This window comes from Phaenicophaeus curvirostris, chromosome 5 (genome assembly GCF_032191515.1).
Source record: "Phaenicophaeus curvirostris isolate KB17595 chromosome 5, BPBGC_Pcur_1.0, whole genome shotgun sequence".
NCBI lineage: Eukaryota > Metazoa > Chordata > Aves > Cuculiformes > Cuculidae > Phaenicophaeus > Phaenicophaeus curvirostris.
The window spans coordinates 51,959,307-51,977,405 of record NC_091396.1 but is presented as its reverse complement, the minus strand read 5'-3'; the positions used below and the strand labels follow the sequence as shown (position 1 = coordinate 51,977,405).

General features: G+C 38.2%; 1 protein-coding gene across 3 annotated transcripts; it reads left to right on the top strand.

The window, feature by feature from the left end:
* The first annotated feature begins 810 nt into the window (after positions 1 to 810).
* Positions 811 to 17,248, top strand: ATXN3 (ataxin 3). 3 transcript variants are annotated; one of them, XM_069858658.1, is made up of 11 exons: positions 811 to 896; positions 2,522 to 2,686; positions 3,086 to 3,130; positions 4,466 to 4,551; positions 4,966 to 5,032; positions 7,631 to 7,718; positions 7,968 to 8,100; positions 9,197 to 9,372; positions 9,802 to 9,925; positions 10,673 to 10,761; positions 11,432 to 17,248. In XM_069858658.1, exons 1-11 carry the CDS (start codon positions 873 to 875, stop codon positions 11,494 to 11,496), a joined length of 1,062 nt encoding a protein of 353 aa, XP_069714759.1. In that variant the 5' UTR covers positions 811 to 872; the 3' UTR covers positions 11,497 to 17,248. The 3 variants fall into 3 exon arrangements, with proteins under 3 accessions (XP_069714759.1, XP_069714760.1, XP_069714761.1); XM_069858659.1 differs by lacking the exon at positions 3,086 to 3,130; XM_069858660.1 differs by lacking the exon at positions 9,802 to 9,925.
* The last annotated feature ends 851 nt before the right edge of the window (positions 17,249 to 18,099 follow it).

Below are 18,099 nucleotides of genomic sequence, written 5' to 3'. Positions count from 1 at the left end.
GATCTGTAGGGGTTGGAATTCACTTATTGGTAGTGAATTTCTGAGCTGGCCTTCAGAGTGATGTTTAACAGACCTGGAGCACGGGCAACAGATCACAGAATCATAGAACCACCATGTTGGAAAAAACCCACCAGATCATTGAGTCCAAGCATTCCCATCAATCAGTAAACCATGCCCCTCAGCACCTCATCCACCCGTGCCTTAAACACCTCCAGGGAAGGTGACTCAACCACCTTCCTGGGCAGCCTCTGCCAGTGCCCAATGACCCTTTCTGTGAAAATTTTTTTCCTAATGTCCAGCCTGAATCTCCCCTGGCGGAGCTTGAGGCCATTCCCTCTTGTCCTGTCCCCTGTCACTTGGGAGAAGAGGCCAGCACCCTCCTCTCTACAACGTCCTTTCAGGTAGTTGTAGAGAGGAATGAGGTCTCCCCTCAGCCTCCTCTTCTCCAGGCTAAACAACCCCAGCTCTCTCAGCCGCTCCTCATAAGGCCTGTTCTCCAGCCCCCTCACCAGCTGAGCTGGCCTTCAGAGTGTTGTTTAACAGACCTGGAGCATGGGCGACAGATATTTGGATTTTTAATGGAACCAGGTTTCTTTCCAGACTTCCACCGTGAAATAGCAGCCTTGTTCGCGAAGGGCACTTGGCGCTGCTCTGAACCCCGGTGTCGGAGAGAAAGGTGTCCTTCCCGAGGGAACGGGGCAGCTGCAGGGCTGGAGCCTCCGCACCGGCAGGGGGCGCGGGTGGGCAGCGGCGGGGCCGGGGGGAGCGGGGGCGAGCGGAGCGCGGATTGGCTGGGGCGGTGGCGGAGCAAGGCGGGCCGCGATTGGCCGCGGGGCGGCGCGAGGCGGGGGCTGCGGGCGCTGACAATAAACATGGAGTCCATCTTCCACGAGCGGGTGAGCTGCGGGTTGCGCGGGGGCAGCGTGAGGCGGCGGGTCGGGCCGGGCCCGGCCCGGGCTCCCGCGGAGCAGGGGAGGGAACCCGCGGTCAGCGCCGCTCTCTGTGCCGAGCGGCCCCTCCGGGGAAGCGCGGGGGCTGCTGCGAGCGGACGGGGAGGAGCCCTTAGGGCTGAGGCGGAATGGGAAGGGGTTTAGGGGGAATAAAGTAGAAGTTGGGGTTTCTTACCTGTTCCCATAGGCTGGGGGAGGGTTGTGTGGGGTGAAACTGCCTGGAGGGAGGGTGGGACGGTGGGTTGGCCCTGGGAGTGCCAGGAGAGGGTTAGGCTGGACTTCACAGAATCACAGAACGGTTTGGGTTAAACCCCATCCAGTTCCAACCACCTGCCGTGGGCAGGGACACCTCCCACCGGACCATCCAGCCGGGCCTTGAACGCCTCCAGGGATGAGGCAGCCACAGCTTCCCTGGGCAGCCTGTGCCAGCGCCTCACCACCCTCATCGTGAAGAAATTCCTCCTTCTAACTAGTCCAAATCTGCCCCTCTCCAGTTTATACCTATTGCCCCTAATCCTATCACTACAAGCCTTTGTAAACAGTCCCTCCCCAGCTTTCCTGTAGCCCCTTCAGGTACTAGAATGTTGCTTAAAGGCTCTTCACCTAGAGGGGTGGTGGAGCACTGGAAGAGCTCCCCAGGGAAGCGGTCACAGCACCAACTCTGACAAGATTCAAGAAGCATTTGGACAATGCACTCAGACACAGGGTGTGAAATTTTGGGTTGCCCTGTGCAGGGATAGGAGTTGGATTTGATGATCCTTGACGGTCCCTTCCAACTCGGGTCGTTCTGTGAAATATAATTGCCTTTTTTCCTGGAACTCTGCCAGTGCACCTTTATTGTGTTAAGAGTAGCACTAGCTTTTATACACAGTTCTCATTGTTCTGAAATCCACAGAACCTGAGGAGTGGGCTTGCAAACTAGGTTTGAGTAGCAAAACTTGGCAAGCAATGTGGTGTTGAAGAGCTGCAGTGCAGAGGGTGAATGACGGTTTTCAGCCATTATGGTCTGTGCTGCTGTTATCTTTTGTGTTCCAGTCTTGATTTAAAATTGAGTTCGAAACAAGTGTACCTTTTTCTCAAATGGCCTAGACTGTCACATAATGAAATGATCACTTTTTTATGACTGAGCCACTTTGTAGTTTAATAACAAAATTCTGCTAAAGTTGAAATGATGGAGCATTGTACATTACAAGCTGTAAGCTGATTGCAATCTGTAGTTGCTACAGGTGTTTTTTGGGCAAGGTGCAGTCTTGGGTGCATCACTTGAAATGTAACTGCTCCCTGGTAAGTTAGTTACACAGTTATAAAGTTACACTTGAATGCCTGTTTTAAGTTGGAGTACCAAATGTTTTTATCTTATCATGATTATTCTAGGGAAAATTTAACTGAACCTCTATCTCTTTTTTTTAAGTTGTATCACTCCTGTCCCCCCTAGTGAAGTGTCCTCTTCCCAGTTCCTGTCAAAACATTTGAAGGTCTGCATGTATACACCACCCCCCTTATACCCACACATTAATGTGATTTTTTTTGTGTGTGTGTGTGTCTGGTATCTTTTTCTCTTCCAATATTAGCAAGAAGGGTCATTGTGTGCGCAACACTGTCTGAATAATTTGCTACAAGGAGAATATTTTAGTCCTGTTGAGTTATCCTCTATTGCACAGCAGTTGGATGAGGAAGAAAGAATAAGAATGGCAGAGGGAGGAGTGTCTAGTGAAGAATATAGAACATTTTTACAGGTAAAAATCTTATTTTGAAGTTGCTTAATCATGCATCTGAAGTTTTGCATTTTCAAATGTTACTAGTACAGCTTTACAGTAATTCTATAAAAAGCTACGTCATCTTACAGGTAGAAAGGTCAGCAGTTTGCCTTTTGTTTTTGTAAGTCAGTGGAGAGAGAGGAACAGAAGTTCCCATGCCTGTCTGTGCTTTAAGCACTGAGCATGTCTAACTTAAATGTTCAAGGTTTTAACTAACAAGTTTATTTGGACATTGTAATCAGCCTAACAGACTAGGACATATTTAGCTGTTGCTTTAAGTATGTACATTTTTATTTATTTTAAAAACTGAATTATTCCTGACCTTTTATGCTTACACCATTTTTCCCTTTTTTCCCCTCCCAACATCACACTGAGCAGCAGCCTTCTGTAAATATGGATGATAGTGGGTTCTTCTCAATTCAAGTAAGCGTTGCTCTATACCGATAATTTTTTTATTTGTGCTATATATGTTCTCTCATAATTTAAATCCTAATATAATGATTTAAATAATAATGTCTAGTTTATAAGCTGAGTGGGGATTTAGTGCTGGACTTTTAATTTTTCAGAGTGTTTTCCATTAAGGGCAGTGACTTGCAGTTCTTCAGTGCATGAGCCCTTAAACACAGAGTAGAAGTACAGACTCCTGAACTGTGAAATGGCACCTGCTGGCAATAAGCGTGATTTCTAAGTTGCTTCTTATGGGCACTTCAGGTGTAGAATGAGGCTTTCATATACTACAGATGAGAAGGAGACTTGAGATGGTTTTCTCAGATTATAGACTATGGAGCCCTTGACCATGGTTACAGGGTTATTACAGTCATCTGCGGAATGGAAAAAGCTGCAATGTTGACATTCCATTTTTCATAACATGTTCCAGACACTTTAGAGCTGGATATTTTTTTGTTGTTGTTTTTTTTTTTTAAGGACCACAATGGAAAAGTAATTAGTAAGAAATACTTAAACCAGAAAAACAACAAAAAACAGTATTGAACACTGAACTGGGGCTTGTGTCTAGACTAGAGCTGTAAGTGTCGCTTTGTACCTTTGGCTGTCTCCTGAGCTATCAGAGGTGCTTTTCAGTGTTCCACAATCCTTTGAGAACCTCCTTTCCTTGTGGTAGGGCAGGGCTGTTTTTCTATTCAGTGAAAAACCAGTGTGTCATTTCATGTATTCTTGATTGTGCTGCTTCAATATGGAAGCTGGAAAAAAATGCTGCCTCGTATTCTACTTCTTTTTTTCCTGTCATTGCTTTGCTCGCTTGCTACATAGTTGTCTCGCTGAAAGGCAGATGAATTGTTAATTTAAAATTTCTTACAGCATCATTTCAGATCACTTTAAAGACTGATCTGATCTTACCTGACTGATCCCCTGACAGTCTGGCGGTGCAAAATTTACTATAGTTGTTGTGGGGAAGGATGACATTGCACTGGGGGAGCAGGGAGGGCAGAACGGTACAATGAGAGCCAAGAGATGACAACTTATGAAGTATCTGTGGGAGGTGAAGTTACAGCTTTCTCTGGGGGAGTGCGCTTATTAACACATTTCAGTTAAATCCTTTGTTTGTTACTTCCCTGTAGATATAATTTGTGTGTGGATCATCACAGTTATGTTTTGAATAATGTAATTCCTAGTTTTCCTAGCAATGTTTTGAAAGCTAAGTTTTATGAAAATATAACTGTTTATAGCGGCTAAGGTGGTTGCGTTGCTTATGAATAAGTTTGACTGATTTAACTCATGAAAAGTGCTATTTTTTCACAGGTGATAAGCAATGCCTTGAAAGTTTGGGGTTTAGAACTAATCCTCTTCAACAGTCCAGAGTATCAGAGACTTGGGATCGACCCTATGTAAGACTTTTTTCATAACGGCATGCTTTCATTTTGCAGAAAATACTCTTAATCTGTGATATAAATCTTTGTTTAGAATTACTATTGCAAGCTCTATTGCATTCTGATGTTTTTATTGTCCCCCTTGTCTTTATTTTTTTTTTTCCTTTTTGGGGTGCATATGGCCATGTGCCCTCTGTGCCTTCGTAATATCTTGGTATCTGGGGCATCACAGGCATAAGGAGATTTCAGTAAAGTTGAGAACTTCCTAAATGTTAAAACAGCAGTATGAGTACTCTGTAACATCAACAGTTGTTTTACTGAAGTTTTATTATATAAGTTTAAATTAGTGATAGTGGAGAACTTAAACATTAATATACACTCCAATATTAAAGTATTTAATATTATCTATACCTTTTGTTTTTCTTTTTACAGAAATGAAAAATCATTTATTTGTAATTATAAGGAACACTGGTTTACAATTCGAAAGTTAGGAAAACAGGTGACATTCTTTTTTTTATTTAAAATTGACTTCAGAATGGGGGTGGAAAAGTGGTTGCAAGTAGACCATGTGTTGGCCTTCTGCAAACTTTTGCTGCAATTTGCGTTAATAGTGTTCCATGTTAAAAAAAAAAAAAAAAGAAAACCACACAAAAAAGGTAAATGTTTGTTACATCAAAATATGCCAGGCAGCTTTTTATGAATGCTAGCCTGGGGAAAGACCCTGGAACCAATTACCCAGTGAGACTGTCCTCTAGGGAGCTATAGCTGTGATAGACTCTGTGTGTTCTTCTCTTTGCTTTCCGGATTAAAAATAGCCAAAAAACTGCTAGTGAGGGAGTCCTAGACAACAAGTAGGATTGCTATAGAATGCCAACTTATTTTAATGCACTAAACTACTGACATTGTAAAAATAATTTTGCTCAGTTATATGGACAGTAGGTATCAGAAAAAGTTCAAATTTCAAATATATTAATATTTATGATTGCTAGTATTTAAAAGTATCCACGAGGATAAGGTTGCGTAAAGTAGAATCACGACTTTGCATTATTTTAGAAAACTTGCTGAAACAGTTGTGTTATAACCAGGAAATAGTTACTAAAGGTAAGGGAGGCCATACAAGTATATGGTACATATATAATAACTCCAGTCACATCTATGTCCCTTGTAATGCCAACGCAGTGTTTTCTTTCAGTAGCCAGTCACTGTACTGAATCATGCTGCATCAGCTTTTATACACCATAAGCTGATTTGGTGTTTGTTTTTTCAATTTTTTGGGGTTTTGTCTTAGAAAATGTTCATGAAATAAGATTTGAGATTCTACAATAGTGGATAGTATCACAGAATCACTAGGTTGGAAAATACCCACAGGATCATCGAGTCCAACCATTCCTATCAATCACTAAACCATGCCCCTCACCACCTCATCCACCTGTCTTTTAAACACCTCCAGGGAAGGTGACTCAACTACCTCTCTGGGCAGCCTGTTCCAGTGCCCAATGACCCTTTCCGTGAAAAATTTTTTTCTGATGTCAAGCCTGAACCTCCCCTGGTGGAGCTTGAAGCCATTCCCTCTTGTCCTGTCCCAGATTTCATTTTGCAAGTGGTGACTACTTTTGTTGTCACGCAGATTAAAAAAAAAAGCCACAAGAAAAAGAATCACTAGTGACTACAGAAACTAATCTCTGCTGTCCTGCTTTAGTTTAAAAGTAGAGTTGATGCGTACAGGTGATTTTTGTATGTTTGATATTGAAAAGGATGAATTGTCTCTTACAAGTACGGGAATGTTCCTCATTATATATACAACCATGTTGGGTGGAATTCTGTGAGCTGGCATTCTAGCCCAAAACATTTTAAGTTGGAGGAGGTATATCTTTTCTTGTACGTGTGGCTTGTAACCATATGAAGGCAATTCTAGGAGCAATCTGGAGAGTAATGAGGAAAGAGAGACAGAATAGGTTGATTTAGGTTTGAACTACTTCTCTTGTGTTACACTCAAAGCAAAATCAAGTTTATCAAACCTTCCTCCTCCACATCCCTACCTATAATCTGTCCATAGTACTTGCTTACATAACTTTTTATACCCTACTCCTATACTGTTGATCTTCTTACCCTTTCCAAGTGGCAAAATTAAGTGACTGAATGACAGAGTGGTGGGTGGCCATTTACTGTGTGCCAGGTGAATTATAGAATGAGCCTGACTGCAAGTGTGTGACTGCATATATGGGAGTTTGGCCACGTAAATACATTTTTGTGAGAATGGACATTGAATTCTCCTTCTGCTACCTGAAATGATGTTTCCTGGTTAAAATTGGATAATATTGAATGAATAGGGTATAAAAAAGATTCTTCAGGTTGATTGCAGCATAAATGGGGTTTTAAGGGGAGACTGTTTTGTCATCCATGTGGAATATATTTTATCTCTAGAAGTAGTTTTTTAAATGACTAGTTGTCTTCTTCAGGAACTAGAAATTATCTATGTATATTTATCTCAAGTGTCTCCTATTGTAATATATTATCCTGTACTGTCAGCATATTAAATTTGAGTTCATTTTTTGTAATTCTTAAACTTAAAAATTACCTTAGAGAGAAGTAAACCATGGTTTTCAGCATTGCCAGCTGTTAAAGGCAGCATGTTTAGTAACAGTATTTCATAGAAAGAACTCAATTTCTCTTTTCTGGATCTATTACTTTCTTAAGATACAGTATTAATTTATGAAGGGTTTCTTCCTTCGTTAGTCTCTGAACAGATTTAAAACTAGGATTAAGCAGAATTTTAGAATGATGTCTGAAATAGTTCTTACACCATTACATTTTGATTTATGTCTTTTAATCTGTTTGCCTGGTACCAGTGTTCAGTAATGGGAGAGAGCATGTAGTAATTTCCCCACTTCAGATCTTCCGTTAGCAGAAGAGTATTTGAAGGGTAACTTTTAGCAGTATAGGTACTGCACTTCAAACGGCTTTTGATTTGATAATTTGTTTTACTAGATTTATTCGGATGTTCCATCATAGAAAATGACCACAATGTAAAGAAATGGATTAGCGAGTAATCTTTATGCTAATTTGTTCTCTCAAACCTTTTTTTTCTTAATTACAGTGGTTTAACTTGAACTCTCTCTTGATGGGTCCAGAACTAATATCAGATACATATCTTGCACTTTTCTTGGCTCAATTACAACAGGAAGGTAATAGTAACTTGCAGATGTTAAATCTCATTAATTAAAGTAGGTAATAATAATTATTTATTAGAACTTATGTGTTCAGTTAACTACCCTTAGTTTTATGATTGAAAGTGAAATAACCCAAATCCTTATAATGAAAGGTAGAGCCTTACTTTGTAATAAGTTGCACATCATTGTGTTCCATATTGTATGCATTTTAGCGTGTTTATGCGTGCACCTTAATGCTGTAGACTTACGATTTATTTTTCTCAGGTTATTCCATATTTGTAGTAAAAGGTGACCTGCCAGACTGTGAGGCTGATCAGCTTTTGCAGATGATTCGGGTACAGCAGATGCAGCGACCAAAACTAATTGGAGAAGAGGCTGCACAGTCAAGAGATCAGAGGTAAGGTTCATTTCATCATAATAATGTTCAGAATGATTGGTTTCCAGGATTAACACCTATGTGGAGACAATCCCCTTAAGGCGCAATTAGAAGTACCTTTAGTGCATTATGCTTGCTACTGTTGCACACAGAAAAAGCAAGTTGGTAGAATACAAATAGTATATTTCTAAGTGGGCAAGAACTACCTTAATAAGGATTCAGTCTTTCCATGTGCAAAAAACAGTTGTATAGTGCAGATTTTTAACTTCACGATTGCAATATTTTTCCTGTTATAGTAAAATGTGTTAGCAAATCTTACCAAAATACGGTTAAAAGGAATCAATCTATAATTAAGACTGGCTTGTGCATTTTTGTCATAAGTAGAAAAGAATGAGAAACCCATATCTGAATTTCACATCGTATAAATCATACATCATTCCCCTTTGGAAGAGTTTTGCTGTAAACTTTGCGGTGCTGCTCTGTTGTGATGCACACTGCCACTATAAAATATCCTTGAAAGTGTATGAAGTACTACTTCTGCATTTATTTTAGCACATTTTCATATTGAATAAATGGCATACTGATAACAAGGCTTAAAGGTTTTCAGAGGAGTTAGTTCATTCATATTCCACTTTGTAAAGGTAAACTGATATTATGGATTGGTGGAATAAAAACAAACTACTTGGCAGTAACATGGAAAGTGCACATAGTTTACAGAGGATCTGTTGCTCTAATGTGGTCATCAGAGCTTCCTAAGGAGGAGACCACATGCACTATTTTCTGCTGGTGTTAACTGTTTAAATAGTAGTAGGTTTGAATAACATGTATTACTCCTTTTTGTAGGTGTTTTGTTCTTGAGGTTTTTCCTATCAAACAGTTCTTGTCAATGTGTGCAGAGCTGCAGGATTTTCATCTTTACAGCTGAGAGCTTGCAGCACTTTTGTGCTTTTTCATATGGAAATGAAAATGTTTGTTTATATAAGAGACTTTCACAATATAATTTTTTTCCAAAAAAACCAGTGGAGTTTAATCCGCAGAAAATATTTCCTTTAAATGTCACAGTAACAGTTAATATAATTTCTGTCTGAATTCTGTAGTAAGTGTATCGATTTCACAGGCTGCCCAGAAGTGATGTGGACCAAGCAATAGAAGTTAACCATCCTTTTGATGGAACAGGCATGTTGGATGAAGATGAAGAGAATTTTCAAAGAGCCTTGGCTCTAAGTAGGCAGGAAATTGATATGGAAGATGAAGAAGCTGATCTTCGCAGAGCCATTCAACTTAGCATGCAAGGTACAGTGCTCATCTAATTTTTTCTTACAGTGTTCATGTTGCTTATGCTTTAGGCAGCAACTGAAATCAGTTCAGTCAGTTGCTTTTTCCAGCATGTATCAATTTCTATGAAAAAACTGGCATTGAGGCATGAAAGGACAGTCCAGAATGTCCTGTAGCCATCTCCTTTTTGGTTTTTTTAAAGCTGCAGCTTTGGTGTTAGCATTTATCATTAGGAAACAAGAAGATATTGGTCAAGGGTGGCGGGAGCAAAGGGAAACAGTACCAAGATGAGGAAGAGGGATAGAATCAAGTGAAGTTAGACTAAGCGCTTATTTCTCCAACAAATCTCTCTTGTCCTCTCAAGTTTGAAGACATTTTCTTAAGCTGTATTTCATTACTAACTTCATTTTACTGTAATTAGTAGGATATGGCATGTTCTGGTTTTAGGTAGTCGTCGAAGTGAGTTCACAGGCTCATTACCACAGAATGTTCCTCAGTCGCCTCACACCAGTCAGACAGACTCACTTTCTTCAGAGGAGCTGCGAAGAAGAAGACAAGCGTATTTTGAAAAGTAAAGTAGTTGATAGAAAACTGCATGTGGAAGTACATGTCATGGTTTTTAGTGCTTTTGGGACATGGTTGGGTTTCTGACTAAGATCCATCTTAGCTCTTATCTCTTAACATGTTTTCCTAACAGCACCTGAATTGTGCTATTCCTGGGTGTTTCCTACAAAGAAAAGAAGTGTGTAAATAAGAAGGGATCTATTAGTAATGCAACATCAGTCTTGTGAAGAAAGAAAACATACATGTTATAGAATTATTTTAAATGAAACCCTGTAAATTTCTGTAATTATTTTTGCTGAAGTATTCTTTCTCTAGACTTTGCTTGGGCTAATGATGCCTCTAACGTGCATCACATGAAGCATTTTAGATGCTATTTTATGTTGCTCTTCTGGAGTACCTTCTTAATACATAGTTGAGGTATTGTTGTAGCTTTTCCTTACCTCTGTCTCCTAGTGATGAAAGATATAAAGACCAGGGAGAAATGCTATGGATTGGAGGAGTTAGACTTTGCATGGGAGGGTAAGAAATCAGGCTATCAAAATTCTGGAAAAATAGTAATGTATCTTGGAATATAATGTTGTGGAGATAGGTGTGTGAAGGTTAGCAGGGTGAATTGATTGAAGAGATTTTAGGTGCTGGGAAGTATAATGGTACCAAACTTATTACTCATGGCCTTCCTAACAATCAGTAGACTCAATACAGGCCTCATACTGATGTTAATCTTACTCTCTTATAAATTTATTAATACTTTCAGGCAGCAACACCAGCTACAGCCGCAAGATCAGACCCCGAACCTACATGATAAGCCAACTCCAAGCTCAAGCACTCCAGAAGCTGACCCAGGTATTGGTTTTTAAACTGATTTACAACACCAAAATATTTATGCTTCTTTCACCTTTGTGTTGCGCTCTGTTTCCTAACTTCCTTAGTCTGCCTACTTCCTCACTCCAGCAGCCATTGAGATTATGTCTCATAGCCATTACTCATTTTGGCAGTGAGGCAAAGGAACGCTTTCTTGCAAAGCCAGTTCTGCTTTGAATGTCAACATCCTGTTTTAAACTGAAGAGCATTACTACTGAACCATTTGAGCTTTGGCTTTGCTTTTTGTTTTGTTTGACTTCAGCATTGCAAATTGTAATGTTTTTAATGGAATTTGTGCCAACAATTTGTCATACAACTTTAAAAGTTATCTAGAAAATGTAATAACCTTGGAGTAATATTTAACAAAATTACTGGAACCAGTTTTCAGAAGAAACTAAGTCTGTTGACCTTAACAGTCTTTCAGGTATTGGTGATCCAAAATTCATGTCTATTACTTGTTCCAAACTGACCATTGTGGATGGAATGCTAAGTGCAAAATGTTCAATGATTTTAAAAAACAAAACCAAAACCTGTTTTGAGGGTGGGATGCAAACAGGTGGCTGTGGACAAAAGGAACAAGGAAAGAATTTAACTGCTGTTGAGAACTAGCTCTGTGCATTTGTAACAACTTACATGCAGTTATTTTCTTTAGGAGGTGATATGAGTGAAGAAGACATGCTTCAAGCAGCCATGAATATGTCTCTGGAATCTGTTTGAAACTACTTGAATAAGGAATAGGAGAAATGACATAACTTTTATTTTCTCCTCTTATTGTCAAAACACTAGGTCCCCATTATAATTTTACTGTGTGGGTGTTGCATAAGCAGGGTTCATTTCAGAGTTCTGGAAGCAGGAATGAAAGGGGGGATGTCAAAGTTCAGGGCAAACTGCAAATATAAAAAAGACTGCACTAATTTAGAAAACTGTAGCACTCCTACTACAGAATGTCTGTTCACGAGAGTAACTGTATTAAAGTTACTTAAACTATTCAGGTTTATAAAAATATATTCTACAATACAAAAAATATATACAAATATATTATACAAAGATAAACACATGTAGCAGCTGTAGCTTGCATTTAAAAAGCAAGTTTAAATTGTTCTGAAGAATTCTAAAGGTGCCAAAACCTAGTATCAACTGATTTCCATCAGTACTAATGGAAAAAAAGATACCAGTAATAAGTTATGATCATAAATGACGAAGCTCTATAATAAATCACTTAAAACCGGGGGAAAAAATTAAACTCTGGTAATTTATTTTTGTTATTGTTTATTCTGAGTGATTAATGCCAACTTTTCGATCCTGCTGTCCATGTCTGAAATGACCCATTCTGCAGGAGAATTCATAATTTTCATACTTTGGAATTCAACAGAAAACCTTCACTGTATTATTATGATCTAACTCCTGAATCTTTCAGTGTCTCCTGACCTTCTAACACTTTCTGGCTTTACTTTCAGTTAGAACTGTAAAATTTTCAGATCCATGTTTAAAGTAGGATTTTTGCATTGCCCTATTGTCTTTTTGCAGACAACTTGCCTTTTTTTGGTTTGATTATTGTATTTGTTTTCGTTTTCTCATGCTCTTCCTAGTTATGCCACTGTCTTTACTATAAAAGTAGCATATAGTCAGTTGGGTTAAACACATTTTTTTTTCTACCTCTTCTTGAGTCTTTTCCTCTTCAAGTTCAACCTTTCATTCTGGCTTTTCAGTAGAAAAGAGCTGTAACTGAGTCTAGGAGAAAGGAGGAGGGGATTTAGGTGCCATTAAGTCAGTGCCACACACATGAAGTGCATTCCTGCAGTCTGAAATGACCCCTGTGCAAGTAATTCTTTTAAAAATGAATATTTATGTCGGTGTGGATGTTCTTTCTGAAATGCTTTTAATGAGTGTCTGCCAGAATGTTGCAGCTTTTTCAGGAATGGCCTTTATTCACGCACCTTACAATTTTTTATCATGCTGTTTCTGATCCTGAGAAAAATTGGAGAGCAAAGTATGTGAGATAGCTTATTCTATTGGTTGTAAGACATTTGCTTTGATATCCAGGATGAATGTGTAAGAGGGTGACCAAACCTGACTTTCAGCTTCAGTGCAACAATTTGGATATGTTTCATTTTCCTAAATGGTGCTTAAAATACAAATTCTGTTTACATATAAATTATATGGAAATATGTTGTAGATAGAGTACGTAAGCTGTACTCCAGTTAATGCATTAACAGTTAGCAAAGGCATTTTGAGAATCTTTTGACGGTAATCCCAAATTTCTTTATTGAATATTCTAAAGTTACATCATTGCATAATAGTAACAATTGAGATTAGTATGAAATGAATGGTAGCTAGATCAAAATGTACATTTAGCATCAAGTAGTACTGTACATGAAAGGGCTCTTACCTCTCAGTAAAGATTTGTTTACAGCAATGATTTGATAGTTTAGGATGTTGTTATATTATACACAATTGGGCTAAATTCTGTTTTCCTTACCTGTGTGCTGAATTTCCACCAGTGTCACCAAAACCACTGGTATATGTAAAACTATTGATTTTGACATGAGACAGCATTACTTTTTAGAAACTGATTTTAGATTTTGTCTTTATTAAATAATCCTGTCATGCACATTATAATTAATACCTGTGATGTCTCAAATTAATGCAGTTAAACAATGGCTTTAAAAGTTCATGTTTGCATGTGCCATTTTGAAATGCTATATTTTTCAGGATGTAATTACTGCTTTCAGTTTAAAATTTCTATGAAACTGAAAACAGGAAAGGAATCTCTAAAGCACTGAATTATTTCTTTGCTCATCTGTAAATCATCCACACTTTAAATTCCCTTCTTTTGTTGTGCCATAAACTGATTCTGAAATAAGATTCTCATTTTTATAAGTAAGTATAGGCTGTTGATTTGATACCAGTACTTGGAACTTGGACCTTTTATTCTGTTATAAAAATATAATAAAAGTATATTATTTCTATAGCTATATAGTGTAAAAAAAAAATCTAAGCCCCTTGAATAGCATTAACTTTTAACCTGTGACAAGTACATGTTTTTATAATCAGTAGAGCATGGAGGTTTGTATTTGAACTTTCATGTTGCTTTGTGAGTTACTTCATCACCCAAGTGTTTTCACATATAAGAAATATAAAGCAGCAGTGCCTGAAAAGCACAACTGTGTCAGTCACTACAGGGCTAACCATATTCCTTTCTCTGTAGAAACAGTGGCACTCTACAAATACTGATTTGATATTTAGAGTAATGTCAAGCTTACTGGAGTAAACGTATCTGCCTAATCAAGGAGTGAAGAGGTAGCAATTTAAGTTATGTACATTAATTGCTGTGACAGAAGTGTCTAATACTAATTGTTGACAGTGCATATTCTATAACCCAAACCTGAAGTTCAAATTGTGTGGACCTGCCAAGAAGCTGTCAATAAAAAGCCAATCTCATTTTTTTGGTGTGCGTTCTTTCAGTGATAAACAGTTTTCAATGTGGCTGAACTATGCTCATAAGGCGTTTACTAATTTAGAGCCTATTCCTAGTGTTATCTATTCTGTCAAGCTGAAGTTTTTTTTTCCTCGCATTGTAGCTTTAGGCCAAAGTCCCCTGTATAGGAGTAGACATTGATTTTTTTATTTTTTTTTTTTTTTCTTATAGTATGATATTTGAGGGAATATCAGGCTTCAGTCAATCAGTGGATTTTTACCATCTTCCTCATGGTGAATGGTCCGTGTTATGTATTTGTGTTTTCCTGCCTATAGAAATCAAACGGGTAGAGGGAGCGAGTGGTACATTAAATATCTTCCAAAATGAGTTCTGTAAGTGTAATTCTGTAAACTGCTTTCATGGTCTTCTAGGAGCAAGAGGAAAAAGTGTGGTAATGCAGTCATGCTTGAGTGCAATCCTTTTTGGGCACAACAGGTATAAATATGGGCTATTTAAATGCTTATGTTTTCTTGGGCTTAAAACTAATCTGATACAATACTGGCTTACTCCCTAGCATTTCTGTTCCTTGTGCCCTTCAAACAACTTCAGCAAGTTTAAATGTAATTTTAATGTACTGTACTTTTATTAAATATTTTTTCATATTTAATAACTTTGCAGACTTCTTAAAAATAACCAATACAAATTTAAATCTCCAATGTGTTTTACTGTTGGACTGTTATTTCTGTTACAAATCTAAGCCCAAGTGGTGTTCCCCAGGGCTGGTTCTTTTTAATGTATTTATTGGTGATCTGGATGTGGGGATCGAGTGCACCCTTGGTAACTTTGCCAACACATCAAGTTGTGTGGGAGCGTTGATGTGCTCTACAGAGGAATCTGGACAGGCTGGATTGGTGGCAAAGGCCAATTGTATGAGATTCAACAAGGCCAAGTGCCAGGTCCTGCACTTTGATCACAACAACCCCATGGAATGTTACAGGCTTGGGGAAGTGTCTGGAAAGCTGCATGGCAGAAAAGGATGTGAGCCTGCTGGTTAACAGCTGTCTGAATACAAGACAGCAGTGGGCCAAGAAGGCCAATAGCATTCTGGCTCGTATCAGAAATGGTGTGGCTAGCAGGAGCAGTGAAATGATTCTGTTCTGGTACTTGGCACTCGTGAGGCTGTGCCTCAAATACTGTGTTCAGTTTGGGGCCTCTCAGTACAGGGAAGACATTGAGGTGCTGGAGTGTGTCCAGAGAAGGGCAACAAATCTGGTGAGGGGTCTGGAGCACAAGTTTTGTGAGAAGTGGCAGAGGGAGGCAGAAAGGAGTCATTATTGGTCTCTGTAACTACCTAACAATGAGGTTGTAGTGAGGTGGGTGTTGGTCTCTTCTCCCAAGTAATGCACAAATAGGATGAGAAGAAATGGCTTCAACTTGCTTCAGGGGAGGTTTTGATGGGATATTAGGAAAAATTTCTTCACTGAAAGGGCTGTTGAGCACTGGAACAGGCTGCGCAGGCAAGTGGTTTAGTCACCATCCCTGGAGGTATTTAAAAAACATGTAGATGTGGCAGCTAAGGACATGATTCAGTGGTGGACTTAATGATCTTAAAAGGTCTTTTCCAACCTAAATGAGTCTGTGATTCTATAAATTGTTGGGGAGTTTAAAATGGCTTCTGCACACGTCTAGTAACCAATTCTGTCTGTATCTTACATGACTATTGTCATTTGCAAGCCACTTTATTACTATATTACAAAGCTGACAATTGGGCTCTTAAAAATGAACAAGAACATAACAATTCTAAACTAACATTTTCTAGAATTTACTTATTCTAATGATGAAACATACAAATGGTGGCCTGTTTTTTGTTTGAGAAATGCGTGGAACAGGATTGGAGAACTCTAGAACTCTGACTTACAAAGATGTATTATTATTAATGTTACCAGCACACACTTCTAAAAACTGAAAAAATAATCCAAGGAAAAGAAAAGTTGAAGATGAAACTTTTTTTTAAGAGCTTAGATATAAAACCATGTTGTTCACTTAGCAAGCCATTCCAGTCTTGCATGAAACAAACTTAACTCCTGGGAAATCTTCGTAGTTACTCACAAATAATTTTTAAAAAAATAAGGTTCAATAGGTAATACCTGTATACCCATTCCTCACATACGCAGCGTCATTTCTTCAAGTAAGAACCATGCTTCATGTTAATACATCTGAACTGTCCCAGTCCAAATATTCAGTTCTTCAGTTTCAGATTAGTAGCTTCTTTGTGTTGTATCCGGGTTTGCATCTTAAAAGCATGAGCTGTTTTGCAATAAACTTTTTTCACCTGCATATACACATTCTGCCTTATATGAATTTCTCACGAGTCTGAAATAATCCCCTCCTCCTCCAATTGCAGTTCTTCAAAATGCTAAAGTATTTGTGACTTTTCTACTGCTTTTACCAAATTAAAATGTGTAGACTTTATTTCCTTAAGCACATAACTGTTATTACATTTAGGGATTTTTACACCACCAACCCTCCAAGTCTCCCTGTATGAACAGTGGATTTGGGAGGGTAAACTTTGAAAACAGAAAAACTTTGAACAGAAAGGGATGTAATATTTAAATACCACTGCACAAAGAAAAAGGAGAAAAACTTTGATATTGTCTTTAAAGCATGCAAGCATTGGTAAAATTTGGGGTTTGCTACATGAAAATCTAAATGTACAAACCAGCATAGAGTTAGGATTTTGTAAAGGAATAACTTTTCATCTCTTGCCTAATAGTTGTGTATTTCAGAAATGATTTTCAGTAATAGATTTAACTGCTTTCAGTATTATGTCTTTGGCTTTGGATTCCTATACATTTTTTGTCTCTATTTTGTGTACATAAAGTATATAATACTGAAAAGATTTTAAAAAGAAAAGCTGAAATGCTTTGTCATTGTTTTGACTGGAAAATGGCAGTGCTGTTTGATATCTTGAAAATGCTCTCCAAATAAGCACAAATATATATGGTTGTATTTGATATCACTTTTTAAAATAAATACGATTACAGCTTCTAATGTTTCTCTCTTGACCTGAGTATTTGCTTTCCCTTATATGTGGATTGGGCACAGAATCATCAAGCTTTAAAATCTCATCTTTGGTACCACTGGGCTTTGCACCAGATGTTGTGTATAAACATTAGCAGTGGGGTGATTTTCTGTTGCTCATAACTGACATTTCATCATCTCTTTTGTTGTTTCATCGTTGATATTCCAAAATTTATGTAAAGATTCCTGTTAGGAAGAAAGCTGGTGCTGATCATAAGTATGGTAGAGTCTTAAAAACTGTATGCTTTCTAATGTTAAAATAAGCTAATATTTGCTGTTTTCCTACCAGAATACACATTCTTTTTGTGGCACAGTGCGCTGGTTTTGTAGCTTAGTCAATCCACAGTGTGTACTGTATGATTTCTGTGGACCTTTATCAACAGTAGATGAAGCTGGTCAGCTAAAAAGGGTGTTGCAATGCTACATGGTCAGTTTCTCATTTTTCAAGAGCAGTAATTAAAAAAACTAGGAGAAAAAGCCCCCCTGGGCAGCTTTATTGACTCCTTGCCTTACTTGGTATTATAAAATGAACCACAATAGGGGACATTTTTATCATCTCTACGTATTCTTAGAAGTCTGGAGGACCTCCCTAATATTATTTGAAAAATGTTAAGACATAAAAAAGAATTAACTAAATGCTACTGGAAAAGATAACACCTCTGCTACTTCCTGTAGACTTAAAATTTTTGCTAAAACAAACTATGGTATAGGGTGTTTTGAGTGTTATAAACATTTAATCACCATTAAACCTAATGTTTAAAATTAACAAGACCAATTAGGACACGTGTTTATGTTTCATGCTGTATCACAGCACTAATACT

Excerpts from the sequence above, each read along its gene's own strand:
- ATXN3 (XM_069858658.1), top strand. The coding sequence starts at position 873 with ATGGAGTCCATCTTCCACGAGCGG. Across the intron at positions 8,101-9,196 it reads GCACAGTCAAGAGATCAGAG|GCTGCCCAGAAGTGATGTGG; the intron begins GTAAGGTTCATT and ends TCGATTTCACAG. Across the intron at positions 10,762-11,431 it reads CACTCCAGAAGCTGACCCAG|GAGGTGATATGAGTGAAGAA; the intron begins GTATTGGTTTTT and ends TATTTTCTTTAG.